The 19,292-nt window shown below is 46.5% G+C and overlaps 1 protein-coding gene across 1 annotated transcript in view; it reads right to left on the bottom strand.

Annotated features, from left to right (window-relative positions):
• Nucleotides 1–542: 542 nt before the first annotated feature.
• Nucleotides 543–19,292, bottom strand: part of LOC122547628 (neuronal tyrosine-phosphorylated phosphoinositide-3-kinase adapter 2-like) — a gene marked incomplete at its 5' end in the record, with an annotated part of 27,043 nt that continues 8,293 nt past the window's right edge. The window contains one exon of the mRNA XM_043686231.1: nt 543–1,625. Coding sequence (XP_043542166.1) covers nt 550–1,625 — 1,076 coding nt within the window. The remainder of the gene's footprint in view (nt 1,626–19,292) is intronic.

Below are 19,292 nucleotides of genomic sequence, written 5' to 3'. Positions count from 1 at the left end.
GTTTCGGGCATAAGCCCTTCTTCAGGAATGACTCTCTAACTTTAGATAATGTTATTCTTGCCCAGGGCATGCCCTGTGCGATGTAATCTGTTTGCCTCTGTCTAATTTTTCTCAGCCTATGATCTGTGTGTCCTTGCTTACTATGACCTGCCTGTATTGCTCACAAACAAAACATTTCACTGTACTTAGGTACACGTGACAATAAATCAATCGATCAAACACCCTCGCACACTCACTCACACTCATTCACACATACACACTCACTCACACTCCTACACGCACACACTGGGGTACTGTGTCCAGTTCAGGAAGGATATTGTTAAAGCTGGAGAGGGTTCAGAGGATGTTGGTGGGAATGGAGGGCTGGATAGGCTGGGACCTCCCCACTGGAGCAGAGGAGGCTGAGGGGCGATCACACAGGCTCACTAAACCATGAGGGGCATCGACAAGGTGAACGGCAACTCCGCCACCCCCAACCCCAATGCTTCCATCCATGGAACTGAGGATGATTACCCGAGCTGTTTCTCCATGAATTATAGGACTGAGTGATCACTTACTTTCCATGAGTTCCTTGGATTTCCTGCCACTGGCGGATTTCCTCAGCAGACTCCTTCCTGAGGTAAAGAGACAACTGAGCTCTTCCAGGGGGCTGGTCGGCGTTCTAGATCGGGCCCCAGTGTGAGATGTTGAAGAGTTTCCCGTTTTGCCTCCTTCCTGTATCGGGGCTTTCGATGTAGACTGAGGCACTGCGGAGGAACATCTTGGTGTTGGATGGATGGACTCATAGGGTGGGGGTCTTTTGAGACCCAAAGGAGTCATGGAGCGCCCCATGGTGACTGGAGATGGGGATAGGGAGTGGCTAAAGTGACCTTGAAGACTATGAGGTGACGGTGTCCTGTAAAGTGTTGATGGGAGGGGTGGAGAGGAGGGCCTGACACTTGCACTTATTCCATGGGGAGGGGGCAGGTCTTTCTCAACTTTCTGGTATCCAGCTGTCTGAGCTGGCAGGGACGAAGGTGAGGCACCGGCCTGCTTGATGTAGGATATACTTGTTTCCAGTACTGGCAGTTTTGTAACTTCGAGTGGGGTCAAAGGGGACTCGTCAGAGGCTGGGGAGCACTGTGTGGGAGCAGGAGGAAACACCAGGAGAGGGGGGCGATGAGGAAGCAGGTTTGGAAATGGAGGTGGAATCTCACAAAACAAGCCCTTTGGAGTCGATGGCACTGAAGACTTTGTAATTTCCAGGTCAGGCACAGTAGGAGTGGCACACTGAGAATGAGGATCAGCATTGGCTGCACTGATCCACTTGAGGCCTTGGGCCACCTCATCAAACATTGGATATTTCATTTCTTCATAAACTGCTTCGCTTTGATCATCATCGTCCCTTTTAACATCCCGTAATATATTCCCAACCATTTCGATGTAGACAGGCTCCTCTTCCTCACTGCCCTGACATGAGCTGACAGGTTCTTTGCTCCCACCAGCTGTTGTCTTCCTGCTGCCTTGCTTCATGCTGTAGGTTTCATCGAAGGAGGTGCTGAGCTGTGTGTTCGGGTCACGCCTGGGTTTGGGAGGTGGGATCTTCCTCCCATATTCATCGCTGTGAGGTCTGGGTTTTGTCGAAACTAAACAAAGTGAAACAAGTGTGTTATTATTCAAATCATTCCTTCAGGAATTTTCTCGCTGTAAAAAGCTTATTTAATGGAGACGTTTCATTTATTTTTATGGCTATAATGGAAATATTCTGAGCCATACATTAACTTTACATACACAGAGAGTACACTCACAATCCAGGTTCTGAGATTTGTTTGGGAGCATGTGAGTGTAAATTAAATCATGTTTTGACACACACAGCAATACAAAACAAAGGCGGACCGTGGAACATGCTCAATTAATGTTCTCAAGCTTCAGAAATGCTACAAAGCTACTCATTAAAATTAATTTACTTTTCAATTGAAATACCTGCAGTAAATACAATGATGGCTATACAACGGTGAACAATGTGAACAATAAGCTTTATTCAGGCAGTGTCTGTTTGTGATCTCGTACTGGGCTGTACGTGCTATTGAATGTGTGACTTTGTAGAGATGCCAGATGGATGCAAGGTATTTCTCTCGAGCAGGGCAGAGACTGCTCATGTGGACTCGTTTATGATTAACTAAGAGCTGTACCAGACGGAATTTGGAAATAATTTGCTGCTAACTTTTTCTCTGGGCCATTGATTATACATGAGGAGTGAAGTTGAACCCAGTCTGATTTGTAACCTGGGGAAAATTAGGTGGAACGAAATAGCCAAAGCAGTCAATGAAGCTCATGTGCTATGGAGTTATAGAATCATAGAATCATAGATTCCCTACAGTATAGAAACAGGCCCTTCGGCCCAGCAAGTCCACGTCTACCCTCCGAAGAGTATCCCACCCAAACCCATTCCCTGTTACTTTATATTTACCCCTGACTAATGCACCTAACCTACACATCCCTGAACAGTTCGGGCAATTTAATATGGTCAATTCACCTAAGCTGCACATCTTTGGGTTTTGGTTTAGACTGTGTTTTGTACTGAGTAAGTTCTGCTCACTGGGATTCATTCTGTATGTCCCTCCCTGGAATATTATATGGTGTACCACATTGGCATCGAGTCATCACAGTGGAAATTCATCCCATTACGATCTCTGAGGAAAGAAACTCCCATTTCTGTTTGTGTTATATATTTGTATTGTAATATTCCTATTTAAAGTGCAATCAATTTTTAGATGACTTACAGTGTGGAAACAGGCCCTTCGGCCCAACAAGTCCATACCGACCCGCCCAGACCCATTCCCCTACACCTAACACTATGGGGCAATTTAGCATGGCCAATTCACCCTGATCTGCACACTTTTGGACTGTGGGAGGAAACCGGAGCACCTGGAGGAAACCCACACAGACACGGGGAGAATGTGCAAACTCCACACAGTCGGGAATTGACCCGGGAATTGAACCCGGGTCTCTGGCGCTGTGAGGCAACAGTGCTAACCACTGTGCCACCGTGCCGCCCAATTGTTACAGGACAGGCAGTAATTGCTGTCCAGTCAGTGACACCCATGCGTCCAGTCTAAAGACACCTCAGAAACTGTGTTGATAAGCTATTTCATACTCAAAGTGGTTGCATGTCCCAAACCCAAGTAACTTTAGAAACAGCAGATTGGGAGTTGGTCCCTGACTTCAAATTGTAAATTCCTTAGGAAGGAACAGCATTTGCTCTGGGATTTGCTTTTCCAACCTTGTTCTTCATTTGAATTTACTGTTGTGTAAGAGTCACCCTGAGGTGATTGTGGAGTTGTCTGTTGACAGCGGAAGTAGCTGACCCATTGGATATGAACCTGCTTTATATCATCGAGATGGCTATGTACAGACAGCATGAAACATCGCTGTCATCCTGATCATCAAAACAAACCCAAAATACTTGAAATAATCAGTGGGTCTGTCAAGTGAGAAACAAAGTTTATGTTTCCCTCAGACTTGGTGAAGGTTAGAAATAAGATACCTTCTTTACGCTTTTAATTTCTATTTGATTAAACAGGGAAGGATGGAAATCAAACACTACCCTCCCTTTGGCTCTACCCACAACCTTTCTGGTTATTTAATCTCTCCTGTCTTCAACCTATGACAGACTCCTTTTGTTCATTTCCCAATGGCCTTGCTCAGCATGTATTTTATTTCTAACTTTCCCCAACACTGATCATTTTTATACCCTCCTCTGGAGGTGGGTTCAGTGGCAGTGAGGCAGGTCATGGCAGGCTGGAAATCCCTTGGCATTGCTGACCCACCCCCCCAACTCCCCCCGCCCCTTGATACCTATGGGTGGCAATAAAGCACCACTGCATCTGAGCCCATGGACATGGAGAGCCTGGCTTGTGGGCCTGGGACACCATCGAGGGGGCAGCTCCTCACCAGCTCTCAACGCCTGTCCAAAGGGACCCGCTGCAGGAACGGAGGGATTTTAACTAATCATTCTCTCCCGTGTCACCGGCCAATCCATTGCAGTTACAGCAGTGGCCAGAGCTCTTGGTGGCGCTGATAGGCCAACAGATCCTGGGGCAGAGGGTTTGTTGAGGAGATGTCCTTTCTGCACCAGGCTTTATTGCCATAATGTGTTGGAGTGGGCTCATTCCTGTCAGGGGAGCCAGGAAGCCGGATGGTGGGCAGGAAAGTACTTAATTGGGAATTAATCCTGTCTGACAACTCAAAGATGGCTGCAATGGAGTTGTCACCTGTTTTCTAAGCAGTGAATAGGTCCATCCCCAGAACCATTGAATTCCATGTTCCTCAGGGAGACAATCCCACCTGCTGGGTTTTCCCAGCACCTTTCAATTTTATTTCAGATTTGCAGTATCTGCTGTGATTTATGTTTGCCATCTTGTAATGTGGTCGTTCAACAAAAGTGTATCCCCTGTTTTTTTTGCCCAGTAAGAAATGGTTTTGGGCGGCTGTTTGTGGATGTTAGGTTTTTCACGTCACATTCGAAAAGTGTCTGGAGTCTGCTTTCCGATGCTACTCCTGAGAGCTGGGGTGAGCACAGAGCTGGGAGGCCAATCTTTAGGAGTGTAACAGTGCCTGTGAGGGCAGTGCCTGGGTTGGAGGGCAGTGCCTGGGTTAGAGGGCAGTGCCTGGGTTGGAGGGCAGTGCCTGGGTTGGAGGGCAGTGCCTGAGGGCAGTGCCTGGTTTGGAGGTATTTGAGCAAGCTGGCGCTGCAGTATTGTGAAGAGATTAACCACCTGATTCAGGTGCACACTAGAGCTGTGACCGTTTCAGTTATAAGTCCCATGATTTACAGCTGACAGGGTTTGTCCATATTTTAAACAACAGATAGCAAGCTGGTTTGAGGTGTGTCCACTTCAACACCAGAAGTATCCGAAATAAGGTAGATGAGCTTGCACATGGATAGGTACCTGGGACTTCGATGTTGTGGCCATTTCGGAGACATGGATAGAGCAAGGTGAGGAATGGATGTTGCAGGTTCCAGGGTTTAGGTCTTTCATTAAGCTCAGGCAAGGCGTTAAAAGAGGGGGAGGTGTGGTTTTGTTAGTCAAGGACAGTATAACAGTGGCTGAGAACTTTTCATAGGGACTCATCTACTGAGGTAGCATGGGCTGAGGTTAGAAACAGGAGAGGAGAGGTCACACTGCTTAGAGTTTTTTATAGGCCTCCAGAGAGTTCCAGGGAGGTGGGGGAGAGGATTAGCAAAATGATTCTGGGCAGGAATGAAAGGAACAGGGTGATCATTATGGGGGACTTTAACTTCCCCAACATTGACTGGAAATGCTATAACTCTAATATGTTGGGTTGCAGATTAGCTCGGAAGGATGTAAAGAGAGAGTTAAGAAGAGCAAAGAGGGAACATGAGCAGTCTTTAGCAAATAGAATAAAGGAGCACCCTAAAGCTTTCAATAGGTATGTGAGGAATAAAATAATGACTAGGGTAGGAATAGGGCCAGTCAAAGACAGAAGTAGGAAGTTGAGTGTGGAGATCGGAGGGGGGCTAAACAAATATTTCTCATCTGTTTTCACTCAGGAAAAGGAGAATGTTGTAGAGGAGAAGACTGAGATACGGGATATTAGACTAGAAAGGATTGAGGTTAGTAGGAGGAGGTGTTATCAATTCGAGAATGTGTGAAAGTAGATGAGTCCCCTGGGCCGGATGGGATTTATCCGAAAATTCTCTGGGAAGCTCGGGAGGAGATGGAGGAGCCTTTGGCTGTTGTGCCCTTGTTCAAGAAGGGCAGTAGAGATGACACAGGTAATTACAGACCAGTGAGCCTTACATCTGTTGTAGGAAAAGTTTTGGAAAGGATTATAAGAGATAGGATTTACAATCATCCAGCAAGCAACAACTTGATTTCAGATAGTCAACATGGTCTCGTCAAGGGCAGGTCGTGTCACACAAACCTGATTGAGTTTTTTGAGAAGGTGACCAAGCATGTAGATGAGGGTAGGACAGTTGATGTGGTATGCATGGGCTTCAGTAAAGCCTTTGATAAGGTTCCACATGGTAGGCTGTCGGAGAAAATACAGAGGCATGGAATTGGGGATGGATTAGAAACTGGCTTTCTCAAAGAAGGCAGCGAGTGATGGTTGATGGAAAATATTCAGCCTACAGTCTGGTTACGAGTGGTGTGCCACAAGGATCTGTTTTGGGACCACTGCTGTTTATCATTTTTATAAATGACTTAGGCGCAGGCATAGGTGGATGGGTTAGTAAATTTGAAGATGACACTAAGATCGGTGGAGTAGTGGACAGTTTGGAAGAATGTTACAGGTTGCAGGGGGACTTGGATAAACTGCAGAATTGGGCTGAGAGGTGGCAAATGGAGTTCAATGCAGCTAAATGTGAGGTGATACACTTTGGGAAGAATAACAGGAAGGCAGAGTACTGAGTCAATGGAAAGATTCTTGGTAGTGTGGATGTGTAGAGGGATCTTGGAATCCATGTACATAGATCCCTGAAAGTTACTACCCAGATGGATAGTGCTGTTAAGAAGGCATACGGTGTGTTAGGTTTCATTGATAAAGGGATTGAGTTAGAAGATAGAACATAGAAGAATACAGCGCAGTACAGGCCCTTTGGCCCTCGATGTTGCGCCGATCCAAGCCCACCTAATCTATACTAACCCACTATCCTCCATATACCTATCCAATGCCCGCTTAAATGCCCATAAAGAGGGAGAGTCCACCACTGCTACTGGCAGGGCATTCCATGAACGTACGACTCGCTGAGTGAAGAACCTACCCCAACTTCAGTCCTATATCTACCCCCCCCACCTTAATTTATAGCTATGCCCTCTTGTAATACCCGACTCCATACGCGGGAAAAGGTTCACACTGTCAACCCTATCTAACCCCCTAATCATCTTGTACACCTCAATCAAGTCACCCCTAAACCTTCTTTTCTCTAATGAAAACAGCCCCAAGTGTCTCAGTCTTTCCTCATACGATCTTCCTTCCATACCAGGCAACATCCTGGTAAACCTCCTCTGCACCCGTTCCAGTGCCTCCACATCCTTCCAATAGTATGGCGACCAAAACTGCACACAATATTCCAGATGCGGCCGCACCAGTTCAGAATTGGGCTGAGAGGTGGCAAATGGAGTTCAATGCAGCTAAATGTGAGGTGATGCACTTTGGGAAGAATAACAGGAAGGCAGAGTACTGGGTCAATGGAAAGATTCTTGGTAGTGTGGATGTGTAGAGGGATCTTGGAATCCATGTACATAGATCCCTGAAAGTTACTACCCAGGTGGATAGTGCTGTTAAGAAGGCATACGGTGGGTTAGGTTTCATTGATAAAGGGATTGAGTTCTGGAGCCGCAATATCATGCTGCAACTATACAAAACGCTGGTGCGGCCACACTTGGAATATTGTGTACAGTTCTGGTCGCCCCATTACAGGAAGGATGTGGAAGCATTGGAAAAGGTGCAGAGGAGATTTACCAGGATGTTGCCTGGTCTGGAGGGAAGGTCTTATGAGGAAAGGCTGAGACACTTGGGTCTGTTCTCATTGGAAAGAAGGAGACTAAGGGGGGATTTGATAGAGACATACAAGATGATCAGAAAGGGGGGATTTGATAGAGACATACAAGATGATCAGAGGATTAGATAGGGTAGACGGTGAAAGTCCTCTTCCTAGGATGATGACGTCAGTGTGTACGAGGGGGCGTAACTACAAATTATGGGGTGATAGATTTAAGACAGATGTCAGAGGCAGATTCTTTACGCAGAGAGTGGTAAGGGTGTGGAATGCACTACCTGCCAATGTAGTTAACTCAGCCACATTAGGGAGATTTAAACAATCCTTAGATAAGCACATGGATGATGATGGGATAGTGTAGGGGGACGAGCTGAGAATAGTTCACAGGTCAGCACAACATTGAGGGCCGAAGGGCCTGTTCTGCGCTGTATTGTTCTATGTTCTATGTTCTGTCTACCTGTGTCTCTGTATTTAACTTCAGAAGGTAAACTCAACAAATGAAATAAAGGCCCATATTCTTGTAGTCACCTCAAATAAGACCCTAAAACAGTTCCAAAGATTGCTCCTAAACACAAATTTTTGTCAACATATTTTAAAATTAATTTATAATCCTGTTCTTTCAGAATTTGTTGGAACATTGCTGCTGGAGGTTCTGATGTCATGTAAAGACATCATTGTCCCAGAGAACCATGGGCTGCTCCCTCATTAGAGAGAGCTGGTGGTGCTTTGAGGGTCTCCATGACTCAGGCAAGGGGAGAGGTTGAGAAGGAAAGCCCTTCATTGTAACCCCAATGGTGCATGAGTTGAACCCAGGTTATGGGCATCATTCTGCATTGCAAACCAACCATCCAGCTAGTTAAGCTAACCAACTCCTAATGTCATGCCATGAGCCCCTAATGATGTCACGTGACCCCTCATCATTGACTGCACCCTGCACCCTGACTTTGCCCCCCCGAGTCTCCCCTCCTTTCTGATTGTCAGTCCCCACTCGCCTCCCACTATCATTTGGTTGTTCCTGGATACTGGGGACCATCCTGATTGTTCCTGAGTGTGGCATTCCACCATCAACTTTGGTACTTCAGAAAAGATTTCACTGATTTTAAATAAATAAGTTCACAATGAGGAAAAGGCACAGAAATGGATAAAGTAACAATCTGCTTATGTTGCTAATAATATACCTGAATCCTGAGGTAAATCCTTCATTATTGACATTTGTGTGCTGTATGTGTAGAACACCCGAGTGGAGTTAGGTGTTGTTTCAGACCGGTGCAAGCACCATGTTCTGAAGGATCTTCCTCTGTGCTGTAGACCTCAATGACTGGATTAAATGCACACTATGAACAATCATAGTAGGCTTTTCCAGTAAGCAGTAAGGATGTTTGAGTGACAGATTAGAACTGACACTTTAAAACAAAAACGTCAATAAACCAAGAGATGGGAATATGTTCTCCTGAAAGTGATGTGCCTCATACATTATGTCAAAGCATTTAAGAATTTGTTCACTACCGAAGCAGTCTTGAAATTGAATTATGCAACAGTTAAGCTTTAGTCTTTATTGGATTGTTATTATCCAAATCTATTGCTTTTGTGCAGATGCTATCACTCAGATTGTTTCTACTTTTAGAGGCTTTCTCTCTGAATCAAACATTGATTTTCTCCGGATGAATTGCATATAGTGCTGTCCCATCGCTTTGAAAATTAACCTGTCTGGAGAGGAACCACAGCCCCTCCTCGAATAAAGAGGTCAATTTAAAAAGATATCTGTTATCATTTAAGCAGCGACTGACAATGGTTATTGTGAAACCACAGAATGGTTCAAGAAAAGCCTTTGATTAATGTGAATAAAAGTGACACCGACCTGATCATGTGGCACAGTCATTTAATGGAATCACATTTTAAAATAAACAATTTGAATGGGATTAAAGTGTAACCAGTGTCAGATGAGAGTGAACATTCTGAATGCACCTGCCATACATTTGGAACTGTTTGCCGAATTACTCAGAGCAGTACCTCAATATATTTCTGATTAATATTAATCAATAAGAATGGTGTGGGGGTGTCTCCAAGCCCATGTTTAGACAGTCAGGGTGATGTCAGTATATATGTGTGTCTGTCCCAGTAAAAATGATTTCCTCAGTGATTGCACCATATGGATTATGTTTAGTTTCATAAAGGAGGAAGTGTCGCATTTGCGAGCGCTCTATCAATAGCATTGATAGAGAGCTGAGGCATAAAGGTTTAATGTATCCATCAGAATGTCCTTCCTCCCTTTTTATCACCAAAATTGGAGATTTATTTAATCCATATCCAGAACAGGCAGAGGAGAATCTGAAGAATTAAGCTGCAATATTTAACTTCAACTACAACACACTCCACACCTACTTCCCTTTTGTAACAGGTGTCAGGGTAAACCGCTTTGCAGCAATGGGTCTGTCAGGATGGTGTTCTGTGGCTATATTTTGGCAGTTGTTTTAAGTTTATTGCTAACCAATCAGGTTTCAGGAAACCTTACAGCTAACGGGATGAAGGAACAGCTAGGTGCAGCAGGTGAAACTTTTTAAATTGCGTGGGTCATGGATTGGGGGAGGGGTTACTGCAAACAAATCTCCCAACGCCATTGGATTGGGCACTGCACCCCTCTCTGCATCTTTCTCAATGGCAGAAAGCCGGGTGGGTGGCTGAGGAACTTACAGAGATACTCCTGTGTGATTCAGACACACTTAGTGCACGGTAAAGTGCACGGCAGATGCAGTTTAATGTGAATAAATATAAGGTTATACACTTTGGGAGCAAGGAAAGGAGGGTTAGTGTCTGAATGGCAAAAGAATGGGAAAATGTCTGGTGCAATAAGACCTGGATAGTGGAACAATTAGCATAAAATCATTTAAATAATACATCATTTTACTGTCACCTGATGGGGATAATTCTCTGGTTCACAACATATTGGTTTGACATCAGACAACATGCACATAACTTTGAGGATGAATCCTGCTTGCTTTGCGAACAGAATGGGATCATGGGCTTGATCACATGAGAAATGGAAACCAAGGTCCATGCCCGCGGCCATTTTGATCATCTCCTGATCTTCAACTGGCATTGCCTTTAAAAGATGTACACTCTTTCTCAATACCATCTCTGACACTTGGGAAGAAATTCTGGTCCCAGTTTAATCTGTAGCAGCCATTTCCATGTGAGCTTTGACACTTACTTTATTTGGACCCCAGTTGATGTCACGTGTTCCCTGCCATTACCCTCTCCACCTGATAACTCTACGAGCTCACATTCAGCAATCAGGGGCTGGAGCACTGCACAATATTCCTCTGGCCACTTCAGGAATACGGTGATTAATGACAGCACAATCCAGGCTGAGGTTAAGTGAGCTGGCAGCGCTGCGGCTCAGTGGTTATTGCTGCTGCCTTACATTGCTGGGGAGCTGGGTTCGATTCCAGCCTCAGGCAACTGTCTGTGTGCAGTTTGCACATTCTCCCTGTTTCTGTGTGGGTTTCTTCCCACAGTCACAAAGATGTTTCGGTGGATTGGCGATGTGCAGGCTAGGGGATTAGCCATGCTGAATGTTTTGGGACCTGGATCTGGATGGGATGCTCTTTGGAGTGTTGGTGTGAACTCAATGGGCTGAATGGCCTGCTTACACTGGAAGGATTCCATGATAAATTGACTTGGCGTGAACAGACCGGCAGGCAGCTCCCAGTGTGTGTGTAAAATCATGGAACCGTCAAGGGAACCATGTTAACATGGAGAGATACAAACAGAAAACCGGTCCTGCTAGCAATCTATAAAAGTTTCCAAGCTCCCTAGGTGAATGCCACAAAGATTATTGGCTGTACACTATTCCTTTATTCGGTGTAAATGAAGGGGTTAGGCTGGAGTGGACGCATCAAATTATGTGGGGCTGTATTTACACTGAATTCTCATAGAGTGACGGAAACACTTGAAAACAATTATCCCATAGTAAAGCTATCTTATATGATAGGAAGAAATGTTTTATTTAATCATTAGAGACTTATTCTAACAAACCCCAAAGTAATCATTAATGGTATTTATCTTGTGATACCGTATTTCTGTGTCTATCGTATTTGCTCACATATATGTGATTCCTGCTTATAAGACACATTGTTCTTCAAGGGCAAAAGTGAGGACTGCTGGAGATCAGAGTCGAGAGAGTGGTGCTGGAAAAGCACAGCAGGTCAGGCAGCATCCGAGGAGCAGGAGAATCGACGTTTCGGGCAAAAGCCCTTCATCAGGAATGAAGGCAGGGAGCCTCCAGGGTGGAGAGATGAATGGGAGGGGGAAGGGGAGCTGAGAGTGCGAAAGGTGGATGGAGGTGGGGGTAAAGGTGATAGGTCGGAGAAGAGGGTGGAGCAGATAGGTGGGAAGGAGGATTAGCAGGTAGCACAGGTCATGGGGGTGGACACCCGCACCAATCAACCCAACTGAACTGTGGCCCAACATTTCAACTCTCCCTCCCACTCTGTCGAGGGGATGGAGGTGGGGTAAAGGTGATAGGTCGGAGAAGAGGGTGGAGCAGATAGGTGGGAAGGAGGATTAGCAGGTAGCACAGGTCATGGGGGTGGACACCCGCACCAATCAACCCAACTGAACTGTGGCCCAACATTTCAACTCTCCCTCCCACTCTGTCGAGGACATGGAGGTCCTGGGCCTCCTTCACCACTGCTCCCTCACCACCAGACGCCTGGAGGAAAAACGCCTCATCTTCCGCCTCGGAACACTTCAACCCCAGGGCATCAATGTGGACTTCAACAGTTTCCTCATTTCCCCTTCCCCCACCTCACCCTAGTTCTAAACTTCCAGCTCAGCACCATCCCCATGACCTGTCCTACCTCCCTTCCCACCTATCCACTCCACCCTCCTCTCTGACCTATCACCTTTACCCCCCATTCCATCCACCTATTGCACTCTCAGCTACCTTCCCCACAGCCTCACCCCCCCCCTCCCATTTATCTCTCCACTTCTGAGGCTCCCAGCCTCATTCCTGATGAAGGGCTTTTGCCCAAAACGTTGATTTTCCTGCTCCTCGGATGCTGCCTGACCTGCTGTGCTTTTCCAGCACCACACTCTTTGTTCTTCAAGGGATCTATTGATCATTTGTGTAAAGAATATGCTGCTCATGTAAATAGATGTTTGTGAGCAAACCTCCTGGATGGACTGGGGACTAACCCTCGGAGCTGATTCAAGCTTTATCCACTTCCTGCCCCTGTCCTTCTGGGATTGGGCAAGCTAACTGAGTTGGTAAACAGCAGATGCCCAGTGGAACCTACTGTATCCCACTGCACACAATGGAAATTCCCATCATCATCTGTGACTCCGACATTAGAAAGTTCCTTTCACAATGTGACACATTCTTAGAGAAAAATATGAAAACATGAGAGACAATCATTCAGGATGGAATCTCAAACACGGAACAGTCCAGCACAGGATCAGGCCCTTCGGCCCACTGTATCTGTGTCAACTCTGATACCATTCCCATCTGCCTGCACATGGTCTTTGTCCCTCTGTTCTCTGCCTCTTCATGTGTCTGTTTAAATCCCTCTTCAATGTTGTGATCGTCTCTGCTTCTAACACCACCTCTGGCAGCGTGTCTGAGATACCTACTTTCCTCTCATAAAAAAAATCTGCCTTTCACATCTCCTTTCAACTTTTACCCTGTCGCCTTCAATCTGAGTTCACTAGTATTTGATATACCCGCCCTGAGAAAAAGTCTCTGACTATCCACATTATGCATTTTGTAATTTTATAAATTTCTGTCAGGTCGCCCCCTCAGCCTCTTGTGAAAACAATCCAAGTTTGTCCAGCCACTCCTTATAGCTAATACAGTCCAATCCTGGCAACATCCTGGTAAATCACTTGTTCATCCACATCCTTCCTATAGTGTGGGAAACAGAAACTATTTCACTTCTTTGCCTGTCTGTTTAAGACAGTTCATCCTCTGACTTCTGACCTGCCATCAACAGATTTATGGGACAGATGGAAAATAACAAAGATTTGGAGATACTTGGTTTGGGAAGCTACAGGACCTCTCAGCAACATGGATGGAAACAGATAAACCCACCAATCTGGGTTGGGGATATGTTCTAATCAACCTATAACAGAGATGTTATGACATAGTGTCTGGAGCAGATAGACCTTGAACCTGGTCCTCCTGACTCAGAGGTAACAACATTACCACTGCACCACAAGTGTCTTTGTAAAGAGGCTGTTTCCAATCTGGAACAATCACAGAAAGTGAAGTTTAACAGTTCAGTTACTAGAATTGAATGAGCTGGAAAGTGGGAGTATTTTCTCCTTTACACTGTTGTCCTTTCCTTCACTTCCCAGGAATTGAGATTTTGATGACACTGACTGACATTTTTATTGAACCTACCCCAGCTGTGATCTGTCGCAAGTCACAACATGACCTTAATTAAAATAATGGGTTTTATTTCCATTACAACAGCACAGAGTCAAAAACAAGAAACAGCTAAATCTTGTCGTGACTTTAATCAACCGGTTATAGCACACCTGTGGTGTAGGTGCGATTGGAACCGGGACCTTATCTACTCAGAGATATAGGCGCTACCATCATACTGCCAGAGCCTTTCATCAAATAACAGAGGGTGGTGGCACTTGTGTTTCAGAAGAAGTTGCATTCCTTACGCTTTAAAAGCAAGACACTCCCTCATTTCTCCAACAAACATTTATTTTCACTCGTATTAATTGGGTAAGATTCAGTTAACAATGAATCTTCATTGCATGATCAAAGTGATTTCTCATTGGCGGACTAACTTTTTTTTAAAGCACTATGGATTGAGACCATCTTTTTAAAATAAAATGTGTTAAACAAAATCTTTAGAAATCTTGAATAAAATAAAAATCACACAATACCAGGTTATAGTCCAACAGGTTTATTTGGAAGCGCTAGCTTTCGGAGCACTGCTCCTTCATCGGGTAACTTTGGAAGAAGATTATAAGACACAGAATTTATCGCAAAAGATTACAGTGTCATGCAACTGAAATGATATATCCAACAAACCTGGATTGCTGTTAAATCTTTCATCTTTTCGAATGGGTTGCAGGTTTCGGTTCATTAATATACATATTAAATCCCAGAACTTCTTTTAAGTCACATTCTTGAGATAACTTAAGGTTTTATAACAAAAGATGACATCTCAGCTCAGACAATGCATTAAAAGTGTGAGGTTAGAGTCTGTCTGTATTCCAATCTTGAGTCAGACTGGTTCTATTTCCAAAGTAGGAATTTATAAAATGGTGTATGGACTGACTGTCCGCATTGACTGTCTGCAGATTGTGTGCTTTTTGGGCAAAAACACATGTATCTGCAAATACCGTTGTGCAAATGCAAATTCACCCACAGACTTGTATGCATGTGTGTGCACGTGAGGGAGAGACAGAGAGAGTGTGTGAGTGTGTGCCTGTAAGTGTGAGTGAGTGTGACAGAGCATATGTTTGTGTGTGTATATGCTTGGTAAGGTGTGTGCGTGAGTGTGATGGAGTATCAGCCTGTGAGAGGTTGTGTGTGTATGTGTGTGTGTGTGTGTGGGCATGTGTATGGGTGTGTGTGTGTGTGGCTGTGTGTGTGTGTGGGTGTATGTGTGTAGGTGTATGAGTGTGTGTGTGGGTGTGTGTGTGGGTGTGTGTGTGTGGGTGTATGTGTGTAGGTGTATGAGTGTGTGTGTGGGTGTGTGTGTGGGTGTGTGTGTGTGGGTGTATGTGTGTAGGTGTATGAGTGTGTGTGTGGGTGTGTGTGTGGGTGTGTGTGTGTGGGTGTATGTGTGTAGGTGTATGAGTGTGTGTGTGGGTGTGTGTGTGGGTGTGTGTGTGTGGGTGTATGTGTGTAGGTGTATGAGTGTGTGTGTGGGTGTGTGTGTGGGTGTGTGTGTGTGGGTGTATGTGTGTAGGTGTATGAGTGTGTGTGTGGGTGTGTGTGTGGGTGTGTGTGTGTGGGTGTATGTGTGTAGGTGTATGAGTGTGTGTGTGGGTGTGTGTGTGGGTGTGTGTGTGTGGGTGTATGTGTGTAGGTGTATGAGTGTGTGTGTGGGTGTGTGTGTGGGTGTGTGTGTGTGGGTGTATGTGTGTAGGTGTATGAGTGTGTGTGTGGGTGTGTGTGTGGGTGTGTGTGTGTGGGTGTATGTGTGTAGGTGTATGAGTGTGTGTGTGGGTGTGTGTGTGGGTGTGTGTGTGTGGGTGTATGTGTGTAGGTGTATGAGTGTGTGTGTGGGTGTGTGTGTGGGTGTGTGTGTGTGGGTGTATGTGTGTAGGTGTATGAGTGTGTGTGTGGGTGTGTGTGTGGGTGTGTGTGTGTGGGTGTATGTGTGTAGGTGTATGAGTGTGTGTGTGGGTGTGTGTGTGGGTGTGTGTGTGTGGGTGTATGTGTGTAGGTGTATGAGTGTGTGTGTGGGTGTGTGTGTGGGTGTGTGTGTGTGGGTGTATGTGTGTAGGTGTATGAGTGTGTGTGTGGGTGTGTGTGTGGGTGTGTGTGTGTGGGTGTATGTGTGTAGGTGTATGAGTGTGTGTGTGGGTGTGTGTGTGGGTGTGTGTGTGTGGGTGTATGTGTGTAGGTGTATGAGTGTGTGTGTGGGTGTGTGTGTGGGTGTGTGTGTGTGGGTGTATGTGTGTAGGTGTATGAGTGTGTGTGTGGGTGTGTGTGTGGGTGTGTGTGTGTGGGTGTATGTGTGTAGGTGTATGAGTGTGTGTGTGGGTGTGTGTGTGGGTGTGTGTGTGTGGGTGTATGTGTGTAGGTGTATGAGTGTGTGTGTGGGTGTGTGTGTGGGTGTGTGTGTGTGGGTGTATGTGTGTAGGTGTATGAGTGTGTGTGTGGGTGTGTGTGTGGGTGTGTGTGTGTGGGTGTATGTGTGTAGGTGTATGAGTGTGTGTGTGGGTGTGTGTGTGGGTGTGTGTGTGTGGGTGTATGTGTGTAGGTGTATGAGTGTGTGTGTGGGTGTGTGTGTGGGTGTGTGTGTGTGGGTGTATGTGTGTAGGTGTATGAGTGTGTGTGTGGGTGTGTGTGTGGGTGTGTGTGTGTGGGTGTATGTGTGTAGGTGTATGAGTGTGTGTGTGGGTGTGTGTGTGGGTGTGTGTGTGTGGGTGTATGTGTGTAGGTGTATGAGTGTGTGTGTGGGTGTGTGTGTGGGTGTGTGTGTGTGGGTGTATGTGTGTAGGTGTATGAGTGTGTGTGTGGGTGTGTGTGTGGGTGTGTGTGTGTGGGTGTATGTGTGTAGGTGTATGAGTGTGTGTGTGGGTGTGTGTGTGGGTGTGTGTGTGTGGGTGTATGTGTGTAGGTGTATGAGTGTGTGTGTGGGTGTGTGTGTGGGTGTGTGTGTGTGGGTGTATGTGTGTAGGTGTATGAGTGTGTGTGTGGGTGTGTGTGTGGGTGTGTGTGTGTGGGTGTATGTGTGTAGGTGTATGAGTGTGTGTGTGGGTGTGTGTGTGGGTGTGTGTGTGTGGGTGTATGTGTGTAGGTGTATGAGTGTGTGTGTGGGTGTGTGTGTGGGTGTGTGTGTGTGGGTGTATGTGTGTAGGTGTATGAGTGTGTGTGTGGGTGTGTGTGTGGGTGTGTGTGTGTGGGTGTATGTGTGTAGGTGTATGAGTGTGTGTGTGGGTGTGTGTGTGGGTGTGTGTGTGTGGGTGTATGTGTGTAGGTGTATGAGTGTGTGTGTGGGTGTGTGTGTGGGTGTGTGTGTGTGGGTGTATGTGTGTAGGTGTATGAGTGTGTGTGTGGGTGTGTGTGTGGGTGTGTGTGTGTGGGTGTATGTGTGTAGGTGTATGAGTGTGTGTGTGGGTGTGTGTGTGGGTGTGTGTGTGTGGGTGTATGTGTGTAGGTGTATGAGTGTGTGTGTGGGTGTGTGTGTGGGTGTGTGTGTGTGGGTGTATGTGTGTAGGTGTATGAGTGTGTGTGTGGGTGTGTGTGTGGGTGTGTGTGTGTGGGTGTATGTGTGTAGGTGTATGAGTGTGTGTGTGGGTGTGTGTGTGGGTGTGTGTGTGTGGGTGTATGTGTGTAGGTGTATGAGTGTGTGTGTGGGTGTGTGTGTGGGTGTGTGTGTGTGGGTGTATGTGTGTAGGTGTATGAGTGTGTGTGTGGGTGTGTGTGTGGGTGTGTGTGTGTGGGTGTATGTGTGTAGGTGTATGAGTGTGTGTGTGGGTGTGTGTGTGGGTGTGTGTGTGTGGGTGTATGTGTGTAGGTGTATGAGTGTGTGTGTGGGTGTGTGTGTGGGTGTGTGTGTGTGGGTGTATGTGTGTAGGTGTATGAGTGTGTGTGTGGGTGTGTGTGTGGGTGTGTGTGTGTGGGTGTATGTGTGTAGGTGTATGAGTGTGTGTGTGGGTGTGTGTGTGGGTGTGTGTGTGTGGGTGTATGTGTGTAGGTGTATGAGTGTGTGTGTGGGTGTGTGTGTGGGTGTGTGTGTGTGGGTGTATGTGTGTAGGTGTATGAGTGTGTGTGTGGGTGTGTGTGTGGGTGTGTGTGTGTGGGTGTATGTGTGTAGGTGTATGAGTGTGTGTGTGGGTGTGTGTGTGGGTGTGTGTGTGTGGGTGTATGTGTGTAGGTGTATGAGTGTGTGTGTGGGTGTGTGTGTGGGTGTGTGTGTGTGGGTGTATGTGTGTAGGTGTATGAGTGTGTGTGTGGGTGTGTGTGTGGGTGTGTGTGTGTGGGTGTATGTGTGTAGGTGTATGAGTGTGTGTGTGGGTGTGTGTGTGGGTGTGTGGTGTGTGTGTGGGTATGTGTGTGTGTGTGTGTGGGTGTGTGTGTGTGTGTGTGTGTGTGTGTGGGTGTGCGTGGGTGTGTGTGGGTGTGTGTATAGTGTACCCAAGGTCCCAGTTGAGGCCATCCCCATGAGTACCAAACGTGGCTGTCAGCCTCTGCTCGGTAACTCTGCATTGTCACGAATCCTGAAGTCTGCCTTAGAGGATGATCATCCGAAGATCCGAGGCTGAATGTCCCGGAGCACTGCAGTGTTCCCTGACTGGGAGGGAATACCCCTGCCTGGTGATTGTTGTGTGGTGTCCATTCATCTGTTGTCGTAGCCTCTGCTTGGTCTAGCCAATGTACCAGGCCTCAGGGCATCCTTGCCTGCAGCTTGTGAGATAGACAACATTGGCCAAGTCACATGAGTACCTGCCGCATACATGGTGGGTGTTATCCTCATGTGTAATGGTGGTATCCATGTCAACACTCTGACACGTGTTGCGGTGGTTGCCATGACAGGAGTATATGGTGGTGTGATTGATGCTGTCCTGAAGGCTGGAGAGTTTGTTGCGAACATTGGTCTGTTTCAGGTTTGGTGGTTGTTTAAAGGTGAGAAGTTAAAGTGTGGGGAAGGTCTTGTTGAGGTGCTCACCCACATCACAATGTGTTGCAGGCCGCGAAGAACATGGCGGAGTTTCTCTGCTCCTGGGAAGTGCTGGACAATGAAGGGTACCCTATTGGTTGCATCCTGTGTCAGTCTCCTGAGGAGGTCATTACAGTTTCTCACTGTGATATGTCAGATGAATTTAGCGTCGTACCCTGTTCTTATGAGGGCATCCTTCTGCACTCCCAGTCAGGGAACACTTCAGCGATCAGGGCCACTCGGCCTCTGATCTTCAGGTGCCCATCTTCCAAGGCAGGATACACAAGATTGCAGAGGCTGATAGCTAAGTTCAGTACCCATGGGAATGGCCTCAACCGGGACCTTGGGTACACACACACACACACTCACACACACACACACACACCCACACACACACACACCCACACACACACCCTCACACACACACA

This window comes from Chiloscyllium plagiosum, unplaced genomic scaffold (assembly GCF_004010195.1).
Source record: "Chiloscyllium plagiosum isolate BGI_BamShark_2017 unplaced genomic scaffold, ASM401019v2 scaf_5858, whole genome shotgun sequence".
Taxonomy (NCBI): Eukaryota; Metazoa; Chordata; class Chondrichthyes; order Orectolobiformes; family Hemiscylliidae; genus Chiloscyllium; species Chiloscyllium plagiosum.
This window is presented reverse-complemented; position numbering and strand designations above follow the sequence as displayed.